Genomic DNA, 13,856 nt, shown 5'->3' on the forward strand with positions numbered 1-13,856 from the left:
ACCTTAACTGTGGTTTAAACTGTATTTGCAAGAAAATGGAAAACTTTGGTTGAAAAAGCTGATATTTTGAGGGTAAGTCTGACTTAAGACATAACAGTTGAAGTGTTATATATTAGGTGCTCCATTTGTACAATACTGCATCAAGAGTTTTATCTGAGAAGAATACTTGTTTAATTTATCACTGGACTTGAGTAACATTGCTTGGTATGGAGACTATCCAAAATCAATCTTGGTAAGAGCAGATACTGACAGAACAACAACTTTTTTTGCGGTAAATTCTTGGGAAGAGCACTTCCCTAGGAAGAGTCAGTCTGGTTTCTTCCACTTAGATAAAAGAAATTTTTGGTAATACAGCAAATGTGGCAGCAGCAACATAGAAAACTACTTAGCAGGAATATTCTTTTTTTCTATGCTTTTATTGTGGATCTAATAAACTGCAAAAGCATGAAGGGCCTAAGGTAGGGTCCTCACCTAATATTTAGTTCTGTATGGTTAACCAAATTAGAGTGATAATGCATGCAGGCATTGTTTGAGGTGGAGTTTTTGAGTACTATGAGTGTTTTGATATAGTTACCTTTTTATTTTACAGTTGTATTTAAAATCTAGATATGCACATTGATATTTTTAAATTACTAATTTTAAGATTTATGAATATAACATAATTAGAAAAAATCCTTTAAAGGCACAGCTCTATTAAAAGCATTTCTGTTTCACACTGTGCAATAGATAAATTTTAGAACTTCATCTACCTAGGTTGGAGAGCAGGATAGTTGATGTCCTGCTTCTTTGAGAATAGAATTAGATTGCTACTATTTTTATATTGTTCTAAAATCAACAATTGGATTGACTGTTCTGTTCTTATCAGGTTTTAAACCACCTTCCTAAATCCATAACAAAGATTGTGATCTCATGATCACTAGGTGTTTATAATCTGTTTTAAGACATTTGTTCCCTCTACATAAATTAGATAGCTATATTTTTGTCATCTGTTTTTTTACCTCTGGAGAAGTTGAAATGAACTAATAAAAATATTGACCTTTAGTATAATAGAATTTTGATACATTCTTTTCTGTTCTTGGAAAAGGCTTCAGTAGTCTGTTCTGCTTTTTGTCAGGCTTTGAATATTGTCCATATCCTCAACTTTTTTTCTGTATGCTACTTCAGTCTTTTCCACAGAAGTTGTATTTCCAGAAAATAAATAAAAGTGCTTCTGCATCATATTAACTTTGGACACTAAGGCCCTCTTTCTGTAAGAGCTCCTGCTGATGTCATTTAGATCTTAGGTAAGCAGAGGAGCTTGTTTATGTGATAATCTCATCAGGTATAAAATAGATGAGTCATGCAATTAGTTTTTTACAAATTAGTTACCTCAGCATAAGAAAAGACTGATAAGGAAAATGAGCTAGAAATAGACAGGACTGGGACACAGACTTTGTAAGGCAAAAAGGTTCAAGCAGGCACAAGATGTAAGAACATTTTTAGTAGAAGGAACCATTGGCAGAGGGTATGATTTAAACAATACCTAATTAACGGGTAGAGTTTTACACTGTCTTTTTTTTAAGTCCCTTTAGATACACTGATGCAAGTAAGGCATCTTTAGCATGCAATTCACTTTATCTTCATGTAGACATCTGTTTTTCTGGCTATAAGACAGATGAGATGAATTCCACCTGAACTCCATACTCCTTTTAGTGCTGGTTCATGCTGAAGATGGTTATCCATTCCCTGTCAGTTGATCTAACATGTTTTGGAACTTTTTTGTTAAAAAAAAAAAAAGGTTAACACTGTTTGTAAAACTCAATACAGCCTGCCAGTGAAGTCTCAGTGCAGTCGACTGAGATACCTGTATTAACGTAGTCTTTAATTGTGCAGTGATGTGCTTTCCCCTCACTCACCCATCCACCCGACAGTCCTGGCTTTCAGCAATGGGCAGTAAGAGTGTAAATTGGGACTGTGTAATGGGAGATGGTAGTGTGTGTTCAGACCCTTTCCAGCTGCTGAAGCAAATGAAGTGCAGGCCATCAAAGAAGGGAAAGGGTGCTTGGTTCTAGGACTCTTCTGCTATGAACATATTATGGTATACTGGACAGACATGCTGATGATCACAGCTGGGCTTTGAGTCCACTTAGTGGAAGACCACTACTGTATTGTTTGATCCAGGCTTTAGTGTCTGAATATATCCTGCTGGATAGTGGAAGGTGCTTGTTCATATAGGGTTGGGTTTTTAGCATTTATAATTACTCTGGATTTTATTTGGTTACTTCTATCATAAATAAAACAGCAGTAGGTTTTCTATCCGAGGTTTCTCTCAGTTCATATCTTTTGAACAAAGAAATATTGTTCCACGTGATTCTGAACAGGAGACCATAATATTAGAGGTTGTTTAAAAAAAAAAAATTGCTATTTTACAGCTTCTGCCATAGTGGTAACTGGCGAATGTTTACTGCTAACTGGATTTGATAAGAGTCCTCCTTCAATATGATTTAAAAGACTATGGATGCAAGACTGAAGCACCTTATCCTAGAATATTTCATGTTGGCAGCCTATGATCTCAATGAAACATCAGAGAAATCTTCTTAACAGGCACCCTGACTGGAAGGGGACAAAGTCTCTTCACTTCTCTATTGCCTTAGACAAGTGGCATTGCTTTGTTTAATGTATCAAGTTAATTCTTGAATTCAATTAGGTTTCTTGCTCCTCTTTCAGAGTCAAGAACTAAAATTCTTAACTTTTGCTGCTGTAAAAATTATCTGAAGACAGATAACTTTGTGTAATTCCATATGCAAAACAAATCTTTGCTGTCTTTCTAGTTGTTAGGAACTGCAAAGTGGGATAACAGTTTTCAACCTTCTCTTCATAAAAACAGGTTTTTTTTCTAGTGCAGTGCTAGATACTTTAAAGTTCACTTAAGTTCAACTGATTTTTTTTATATAATATAAACCTGTAAAAGAGTAATATCAGAGCAATCTGGCATAGTGTCTCCTTTTTTGTAAAAATGTGAGCCAAACACCCCTTCCCCCTGCCCCAAAAAGTCTAAACCAAACATCTTACAAACAAACAACCCCACCAAGAAAGTTGCCTTTTTTTTTTTTAATACATTTTTTTTTTATCTTCATGCTTCTGGTTAGTCTTTTTAAACCTCACTAACATTGAAGTCCTGCTAGTGGATCAGAAGATGCTGAGGTAACTTATTTGATTGCTTTACATATAACTACTGTAGTTGTTGAATTAATTTATAGTTTCATCTTCAGGATGGCTATTTCTTAAGTTGAATTTTTATCCAGTGATTTGTCTTTTTTGGCAAAAGATGGTACTCTTCTTGCCGTCGGAAGGACTCTATAAACATGGACAGAGCCCTAGCCATCTCCATTTCTGCTGTGGATGGCATAAATAAAAAGATTAAAAGAATGCCTCTCCTACTGAGACTGGCTTGTTCATGCTTTTTGAAACTGCTAGACATGGTTAGTTAGGGCTTTCTGTATTAAGCTTTGAAATATTCATGAAATAGCACAAATGAGGTGAACTCAACATTTTATAAATATATTCAAGACTAATAAAACAAACCTTACAACATAACTTATTTTGTTATGTCATATCCTGGTGTAAAATGGCTTAAGTGATGGCACAGTGTTTCAGGACTAATCTACACATGTTAGATCAGCATTTTATGTCTTGGCTTGTTTATATAAATTTTAGTAGAAGTATGAATAAACTTTTCCTTTTCTTTGCTCCAGTTAGTACTGTGTATATCTGATGGTGGACTGGAACTCTTTCCTGGAAAAGGAGTATGGAGAGTAAAAGAGATTAAATGAACTTTACTTCTAATAACAAATATCCTTAGTTGGCATTGGATAGTACAGGCAAAAAAATAAACATAGAAAATGTTTTTATCACTGTTGGGATTGGTGGGGGGTGTGGTTTTTTTTTTTTTTTGCACAGTGAAAAGCTACAAGGTAATTGAGTCACATGCAAAACATAGCATTTAAATTAAGGGCATGATTTTTTTAATTAACTGTTGTATATGTGTAGTAATACTTTTTCTTCCAGCATACATAACTGAGTGTATATATATACATGTGTAAAATGTGTGGAAATTATAATTATGTAGACAGCTCAAGAAAGGACTGAAGTGGCTTCAAAGACAACTTTAACCAGTCCCTTCACCTGCTTGTTTGTCTTAGTTCTAGGTTCAGTGCAGTATTTATGGAACAAAGGCTACTCATTTAATACAATGCTTTTCTCATTTGAGGGTATTTTGGAAAATGTCAGTTTAGGGCTGGGGGAAATAAAGCAGTTTGGCAAGAACCATCAGGAGACTTGGCTACAGTTCCCATATGCATCTCTGAGATCTTTTCTTCAGCAGTGCTCTCTTCTTACCTCTTACAACTTGTGCTTGATTGGGTTTGTTGGTTCCCCCTCTCCCTGAACTTTTGTGTTTAGACTGAGCTGTGGTTTTTGGAGCAGGGGTAGACCAGCATTTTTTTTTCTCTTCTTTTCTTTTCTTTTTTTTCCTTTTCTTTCTTTTTTTTTTTTTTTCTTTTAAGCTGTCATTTCAAAGGTCTGGATGGTTCTTGACTTGTTTGCAGAGAGGCTTCACATGATGACTTTTCTGCTAAGTTGCATACATTGTGCTTCTTTTTTTGCAAAGCACAAGTTTTTCTGTTTAACCAAGCCTGAAAATCTAATGTGAATTGTATAATCTTTAATCTGTAAAAGTTAAAGCTGAGAGTTGTGTGAAAATATTTGGTTTTGACCTGGAAAAAAGCCAAAAGAAAAGTTTCAAGTTAGTTTCAGATTTTTCTAAGTTATTTACAGGAGTCGTGTTCAGCCAGAGTAAGCCAAAACAGCAAGGTGTCTGGCCTGATTCCCCCTGCATTTTTTAGCAGGAAACAATATAAACAAACTAGTTTTCCTCTGACTCAGTTCCTATTCTTACCTTGCTTTGCCCACTTACTTTGTATTTCATATGAATGTAGATCCAGAGTTTCACTTGATGGAGTTGTTCCCAACTAGAATTCTAAAATTCATCTTCAGAATTTAATGTGTACAAAATACACATTACAAGATATCCTTGCAGGGTAAGTAGGCAGGAGCACCAAGGAAGTTAAGAAATCAGTCATCATCTTGCTCTTTGCTATGTCACCTGGAGTAATAAAGCCATATCAATTGCTTTGTTTTTGTTTGTGGTTTTGTGTTTGCAATGGTGTGTGTGGTGTTTGGGGTTTTTTTTTTTTTTTTTGGCAGAACGAGGATTTGCAGCATCATAGATGCATCTAAAAATTCTACCATAAGTGCCAATAGCAGCTCAAGAGTCCAGGACATGTGAATAAATATGGAGTCATTTTGTACAGGTCATGGTATAGTTAAAACTATTGGTGTCTGAGCTAGGTAGACTGATGTTAGGTTAGACTCAAGATAATGCATTTCTGCTTTGATTTGGACTGTAAACATAACTCTGGGGATTGGGGTAGTGGGAGTAAAACTTCAGTAATTCTGCTGTTAAGGGCAAGATTTAACTGGCTACTGCTTTTTAGGGTTGGCCATCCTATCCAGTTATTAGATGTTGCAGGAAAGTAGCTAGTGTTTCTTAAAGTCTGGAAAAAAGAAACTGTAGGTTAATTGGAAAGGGAAGATGGATTATTGTTATAGATCATGAAGCAGATTGAGTGTGAAAGAAAAATTCTTAGGGTAGGAGTTCATAGAATGGTTTGGGTTGGAGGGACCTTAAAGATCATCTAGTTCCAACCCCCCTGCCATGGGCAGGGACACCTTGCACTAGACCAGGTTGCTCAGAATGAACAGGTTGCTTTTGTTGCTTTTGCTGCCTTTGCCTGACATTATACTTAGGCTTTATGAAACTTAAAAAATCTGATAGGAAATCAGTCTCATAATTGAACTTAGCATTGCAAATGTATCTAGCTTCATTGGAAAGTTTTTGTCAAAAACATCGTGACCGGAAGGCTGTGGTGTTTTCACTTGTTTTCATTTAATTTTTTGAGTCACCACTATCACTGCAGAGAATGTCCATTAAAGATATGAAACATGATTGTACAACTTCAAAAGAAGGGTCCACAAGCATAGAGTTGTGTTTCCAACCCTGGCAATAAATACATGCCTTATAAGAACAGAGAAGATGTTTATGATACTTCTCCTCAGTGCTGTCTCAATCTTTAATTTCAGTTAGGGTATGTCCTGAGCAGAGTTCTACCTATTTTTCCTGGGAATATGTTTTCTTAAAGAATGGGTCCTTTGTGCCTCTTGTTATGGTTTTATTTCTTCCTTTATTCTTACGTGTGTTATCAGATGGTATTCAAAGGTGAAAATAACTCTATGCATGAAAAAGTAAAAGGAGAGAGAGTAGAAAAAAAAAAACCCACCAAAAAAACCCCAACAACAAACAAACCAATGAAACAACTATGAATTAGAGCTAAAATTAAAATGTAGACTACCACACTGTGAAAAGCTTGAGGCAAATAAGCAGAAAGAGAATGAAGTTGAAGACAAAATGTCACAGGGAAATAACAAAGTCCTTATAGGTATGTGATGTTAAACAGAGGATAAAAGATTGCTTGGTGGGGTGAAGGGAAACTTGATTATAATTGACTTTTTCAGTTTGGATGATGGACTCATGTTCTGAGAAGTCTAGAGAATTGATGATAGTTGCCAAACACCATGCACCTTCAAAAAGCTTTTGGGAAGAGATGCTTTATGATGTAGGAGAACTGGGTGGTTCTTGTAATGATTTTTATTTGCCCAAACTCAAACAATAGTAAATCATACAGTCTTTCACTTAATGATTTGTGTAGTAAGACAAAATTAAGCTTTTAACTCAAGGGGTTTATTGTGTCTCTCACTAAATCTTCATTAAAGTGGTCAAGACACATTTGCTGTGTCAATGTAGTTTTTGAAAATGTCTAAGTTAAGGTCTGTGATTCCCTAGCTAATTTACTTAACCTGTTTCAGCATCACAGTTCATAGCAGTGCCTCATAACTAGTGATTCTTACCTTCACACCTCCATATGGCTTTTGGGTTTGCTCACCACATATTACACTTGCAAAATAAGCAATTCACTCCTAACACTTGGATTTTCCATTCTCTTGAAGGGTTAAGTCTCACCTTAAGCTTTAAGTTATTTTATTAATTTTGAGCAGCACAGTTCAGGGCAGTGCTTTCAATCCCTGAGTGGAAAGATGCATTTATAAATGGCCAGTGGGATTACTGGAATTGTAACTGCTGCTCATTCACTAGTCTAGGTAAATCAGTGTGCACTGTCACAAGGGCCTCAGTCCCTGTAGCCACTTTTGGGCACAAGATCTTTGGGTTTTCTTGTGATTCTTTAAGGTTGTGTGTGTGGGTTTTTTTGTTTGGGTTTGTTTTTTTTTTTTTAACACACTCAGGATAATGCGGTCTACCTGGCAGTTGGCTATATTTCTGTTCTTACAGAATATGTGGTTCTTGCATATCTGAGGGAGCAAGACATGGTGTAGTTCTCCCAGTACTGCCTATTGGAGCATCATCTGAACAACACTAACTGCTAGTCACCCAAAAATTTCACTGGGGAGAGACCTGGTAGTTATAATCCAAAAGTGTTCCCAGAAGTGGCCCATCATACATGCAATGTGGATGCTCCCAGGTACAGGACCACGCAATGAAATTAAGTCTAAACAGTTTAGGTGCTCTCAATGCCTTCTTATTCTTCTGTAAGAAGAGTTGAAATGAAGCCCCTATATCAATCAGATTCAATTATTGATGTCAAACTCAATGGACATTTCATAATTAAACTAAGTTCTTTCCTGTAAGCATTTTTTCTAGTTGATAAAGAGAGATTAATAGTGTGTGCCTTTATGGTAAAAAGAGATGTTTATCTAGTCTAAATATTATCTATCTAAATAAAATTGAAAGCTGATTGATATTTTGAAGCACTTTCATGAATCACAAAAGACTCTTAACAGGCTGATAAATTGGAAAGCATGTTCCAGTATAACACTTTGTTTACACTTAACAGCTTATGAGCAAAACGGTAACTGTAGGTTTAAAGAAAGTACTTTTCTTTTGAAGTTTTATGGAGAAGTTAGTTTTGTGTTGCACCTCAGAGTATTATTAAATGCTGAATTCATTACCTTCCTTATAAATTTTTTTTTTTAGCAAACTATTATGTTGGACAATACTGCTACACTGCTGTTTGATTTAAAAGATCAAAGCGGTTCTCTGAAGAGTTTTGATTAACTGTGAAGACTGGCTATGTTCAACACTAATAGGTATACTAAAGTGCTGCCAAGATTAATGTGGAGATGACCCTGTGCCTATTTTCAGAATCGCAGGGGGGCGAATTCTGTCAACAGTGAAGATGCATTTGATAAAAGGCCGAAGCAATGGGGATCCTTTTTGTCAGGCAGTAGAGGAAGTTGTACAAGGTTTGGATTTGAAGATTGAAAATATTATCGATTCACAACATGAAGTCTTGACGGCCAGCACTACTGGAGTCAGTCCAGCACGGGTAATGGGAATTCTTTTGTTCTTTTTTACTGTTTAGCTTTACAAGAAAGCTAATGTCTCTTGCCTTTTTTTTTCTTTGTTTTTTAAATGACTCTATTATATAGAGTATTATCTTTTTCTAACAGTATAGAAGAGTGTCATTTCCTCTACACTGTGGTTTTAAGCTTGTTGAAAGACTTATACTTGAGGATTACAGTGTGGATTTCAAAAAGCTAATTTACTTAAACTAAACTTCTTATCTCAAAGTAGTAAATAAGATAGTCGTGCAGTTGTTACGGATGTTGATACTTATAACTGTAAAGATAGTAGAGCTATAACAAATTTCCAAACAAAAAAAGCCTAATGAAAGCGAAATTAAGATTTGAGAAAATGATGAGTAATTTCAAATAAAATATTCAGGTTTTAATTAGTTCAGCATCAAGTATTTCTAAGGGTGATATTCAAAATAAGGTTAAATGTGAAAGAAATCCAAAACATGGTGAAATGTGGAGAGGGAGGGGAATAAAAATATAAATCCCCAACAGTCAATGTGTAAATTTTTCTCTGAGGTTTCAGGACACTAATAAAATTATTAATGTTTTTAGTTTCATGGAATGAATCAGGTTATTTAAAGTTCTTTAAATCAGATGTGGAGAACAGATACAGGCTTTCTGTTTTGTGGTTTCTGTACTTTGAATCTTCTCAGGTTTATAGTATAATATTTTTTGTGATAAAAATATCATCTAGCTTGAATTATTTTACATTGTTGATATATAAAATATCTAATGTCCTTTTTTTTTTTCCTAGGAAACTTTCTAAAACTTAGACACTCTGAATGTGTGTACATTGTTAGAATGCTTTGTTGTGTGAAATCACTGGAGTTACCCCTTGGTGACATAAGATTTTTAACAAATTTTAATCAGACTTCCAATATGCTTTTTCTTTTCTCAGAGCTAAAGCTAGTGAGATATTAGTGGCTAGTTAAACTGGTCTAAATGTGTTTCCACTAAGCACTTGGAATATATATTTCATCCTCATTTTCCTGTTTCCCCTCAATCTTTCATCACTGTGTTTCCCTGTCATATCCTTCTATTTGTTTCTCTTCCCCATCTGAAAAAATGATCAATGTTCAATCATTATTTAGCTATGTGTATTACTGATAAATAGTTTTAAAATTTTAGATCATTTTGAGCCAGGTAAAACTAATTTATTTTAAAAAAGCTTTCTTCAGAGAAATTCACCAAAAAACTGCTATTACAAAATGGTTTGTGCTTCTTATTCTGAATAAGAGTATAAACTTGAGCTATGCAGAACAATAAGTTCTGTTTGTGATAGGATGTTATGTTTTTTTCATGCATAAGAAACATTAATCTGAGTGCAAATTTAAAATATGATCTTAACTATAGAGCTGAAAATGGTGCCTCCTCTATCTTCTGGGAAGGCAGTTTCCTCATAAAACGTACCTGAAAAGAGTTACTTTTTAGAAAAATATGTGCTTTTCTCCTGGCAGCGGCAGTTTTCTTCTATCTTTTCTCAGTTTTACTGCAAATAGCTGTTATATAAGAATATAGTGCTCCAGAAAAAGTTACTACATTATACAGCAAGAAACACTATTTCGTGTTGAAGCCTGCCTAAGGGACTAATAGGAATTATGATTAATTTCTTCCTGAGAAAACTGATACAGTAAATGGAATATGACTGTTTCTGGAACTAACCAGAATAGTCACTACTCTTTCAAGAGTGATCAACTCTCTTCAAAAAATAATTTCAATCCTGATTTTAAGCTTACTAATAAACAAGATGTTTATGGTAGTATTGCTGTCTTGCCTAAAGGTCTTATTGTGCCTTGGACAGTAGGGTATTAGTCCATTGTTAGTACACCAAGTCACTGTTGTTGTCATACATAAGACTTCTGTAGGTCATCTTTTAGCAGTTAGGAGGTTATGTTATATTATAAAGACTTATTTTTTCCTGTGTATAATCAATCAAGATGATGCCAAATTTGTACTTTTCTTATTAAGACAAATTTACTGTGTCACACAAGACATCCTATAAAAATATGATGTGGTGATGTAATGACTGAAGAGGTTCAGAATAAATTTTGAGGAAATTAAATGGTACTGAAATAGGCCAATTCTGTAAAGCCAAGTAACAACCATTTCTGTAATTGCTATTTCTAGCTATTGATTATAACTTATAGTAACTGACTGACATGTGTTGCTATGGTTTCTTGAAAGCTACATATGCTAATTGATGTAATCAAATAGAGAGAGAAATAGAATTTGATCTTTTCAAGACTGTGTTTAGAAGCAGTTAACTGATTAGATAAATGTAGTTCACTGCTTGTCCTGTCCTTCTGAACAAAGTCAGGCTATTCAATGTTTCTGTGTATTGGTAAATAATAAAGCCTATAGTTTTAAAAATCTACTACTGTGTATTAAGCACTGATTTTTCTCTATGTAACTCCTGGTACTTTTAAAGAAAAATATAGCAAACTTGCAATTCTTGCAGTCCCGTAGTGGCTATGGAGTTCTACATCTGTACTGCTGACTTTAGGACTGAGCACTTCCAGATGTGGATTATTATTTTTCTTTAAGGAATTCTTTATTCTTGTGGAAAATTGTGAGGAATTCATCCTGTTCCAAACAACAGGAGGTTGTGCCAAGTACCTCTGTTGTCAAATCTTGATGGAAATCATGCTTTTAACTGACTGCTTTAGCAAATTTAGTTAGAGGAGTTGGACTCCAACAGAATGTGTTTGTGTACCGCTCAGCACTCTAATTGATTCTGAGAAAATAATATATTAATTTTTGACATATAGTTTCTTTAGATTTGTATATTTATCTGTGTGACTTGCTTATCAGTGTATACCTCCAGCTGGCAGTGATCTAAACTCTACTAATTGATTAGGATGAGGAAGAATCTCTCTCATGGCCAGGTTCCCCATAAATGTTTACTGCGAAATGGAAGGAGGGGATTCTCACACCTTGTGCTGATATGGGTTGGTTTTGGAGGTGGGCTATTGGTCTGGCTTTCTGACCTTGTATATTTTTTTCATTTTATTTACTCTCAGCCAAAACTTCATGCCATAAATCATGGCACTGTGTACTGTGGCAGAGATACTGTAAAGGTCTTACTAGTTCTTCTGGATGAAGAAGCCATCAACCCCCCTACCCAGAACAAAGCAGGACTATTATATGATGATGAAAGCTTAAATTTGTTTGGGATCACCTCTGTTTTGACACTCTTCAAGTGAGTACTAGAAGGGTTTTTGTATTTGTGTTGGTTGGTTTGTTATTCAGGATCTTACACTGGGAGGCTAACAAAGCATTGATACTGCTTACGTAAATGACCAAAGGGTAGTCTTTTGCAAGGTTAGGTGTAAAGGGAAAGCATTCTTAGTACAGCTGACCTCCCAAAAGTATTCTACCTCCTCATTCTCGTTTTGTTTCTTCAAGTCACTTTTGTAATATAGACTTTTTTAGCTAATGTATTTCTGTGCTGTGCAAAACCCACCAAGGAAGATCCTTTGCAAAAAACCTTCCAAATACTCACCTCCTGAGTTTGAACTCCGAAGTTCAAATGCTGCCTGTTCAGTAGCTAATTAGATTACTACTCCATTTGAAGATGCCTCCTTCATCTAGCTATGACATGAGATTTTTGGATTACATCCTGGTTTCTTCCTACACTGGAATTATTTTGTGGAAACAGTTAAAAATAGTGAAACAGTTCTTCATATCATGATCCACCAATCAGGATAGTATTTACACAAGGGATGTGGAAACAAGTTCACATGCATGAAGATTTATTAATAGGGTCTGTACCTGATGACATACATTGACTTTGATGGTTAAAGTTGCTTTTTGGGAAGAATAAAATCAAAAGAGGAGGGAGAGGAAAGAGAAAACTTTCATGGCCAGCTGGGAAGTAAAGCAGCCAGGGTTCCCAGATAAACTTCTCTGTAGTGCAGTGGTTGGTTCCCTAATCGTGTTTTTCTGAGGGTAACTATAGTGTTTTCATAAGGACGTACTCAACCCCCTAAGTGGTTGTTCCGGCTTTTGTTGCCTTTAGTGGTGATTAGAGCATCTGTTTATCAGGGCAGGGGATGTGTGGCCAGTTGCTTATTAAGCTCTGTACATGCATGTTTTTGGGTTCCCTAACATAAAAAGAGCTACAATGAAAGGAGTAGGAAAAGTGGGGAAGAAAGGGTTTTTTCATGGGAAACTGCCACCAGCATAAGAGAAACCACCATAGCAACAACATCAGAGTGTGCAGGTGCAAGGTTGTGAGGCTAACAGCAAGGAAAGAGAAAAACTGAGAGGAGATAATTTGGAAGATGGAGGATCCTAAAAGTTGAAGAATTCAAGGGTTCTGTTAGACTTATGATTCGACCTCTTTTATAAAACCAAAAGAACAAGAACATTCTAATAAAACTTTAAAAAAATTGTTTCAGTAATAAGAAGTCTAAATAAACCAATAATCTTGTAATATAAAAGGCATCTTGTAACAACATGTGGAATATTTCTTTCACCTCTCAAATATCTTTGGATAGCTATAGCTATACCTTTATGTTTCATTATATAACAAGCTTAAAATAACCCTGATTTCAATCTCTTATTTTTCCATTACTTCAGATTCAGGAAAATTGATCCACATTACTTTTTAAACATTAATAAACCTCACTGTGGTTTTATTTGTATCAAAATGAAAAAGTGCTTAATCAGATTTAGGCTAATGCTCTATGTGAATGGAATTAAGGCCCCCCTGAATTCTTCTGAATTAAACACTACTATTATACAGAATGAGAAATTTTGTTGTGTATTTTTTTTTTTCTTTAAGTAATTCTTTAAAATGGGTTTAAACCACTTATTTCTGAATAAGAGTATGCACTGAGTGCTTTGGTTTCACTTACCTCCTTTTGATTTTTTAGCTGAAATAATTATTTCTTAATTCTTATGTCTCAAATCTTTGGTCTAAGGTGTTTGCAGTCTTTCTGCCAGTCTGTTGTTAATAGTAAATCTGGAACAGTTTACAGGGTAAATGACAGTACCTTTGGCAGTATATGTCACTGTGGTTTTCAGATTCTTCTTGCTAATCTGATTCTGTGTATCAGATTGTTGGTCACTTCATATGGTAGCTATTGTTCTATAAGTTTTTGATCACATGGCAGTTATTGTTTTGAAGTTTCATAATGCTTTTTGTTATGTCTAGAGATTTTTTTTTTTACTGAAAAATCCCTAAGTATGTTTAAAGTTTGAGTATTTTTTTTCTGGGTTGTGGTCAGTTTGAGAGAGCACTGTTACTCTTCAGATGAAGACTGAGGTTAAAAGAGACTGAGCGTCTCTTTCTCAAAACTACAGCATTCCAGGATTTCTTACTT

General features: G+C 35.1%; 1 protein-coding gene across 1 annotated transcript in view; it reads left to right on the forward strand.

Annotated features, from left to right (window-relative positions):
* PARPBP (PARP1 binding protein) overlaps positions 1-13,856 on the forward strand; it is a 43,098-nt gene that overhangs the window by 17,668 nt on the left and 11,574 nt on the right. The window contains exons 6-7 of the mRNA XM_010159950.1: positions 8,315-8,498; positions 11,550-11,728. Of these exons, the coding sequence (XP_010158252.1) occupies positions 8,315-8,498; positions 11,550-11,728 (363 nt within the window). The remainder of the gene's footprint in view (positions 1-8,314; positions 8,499-11,549; positions 11,729-13,856) is intronic.

The sequence above is a fragment of the Eurypyga helias genome, unplaced genomic scaffold (genome assembly GCF_000690775.1).
Source record: "Eurypyga helias isolate BGI_N326 unplaced genomic scaffold, ASM69077v1 scaffold1171, whole genome shotgun sequence".
NCBI classification, from domain to species: Eukaryota; Metazoa; Chordata; class Aves; order Eurypygiformes; family Eurypygidae; genus Eurypyga; species Eurypyga helias.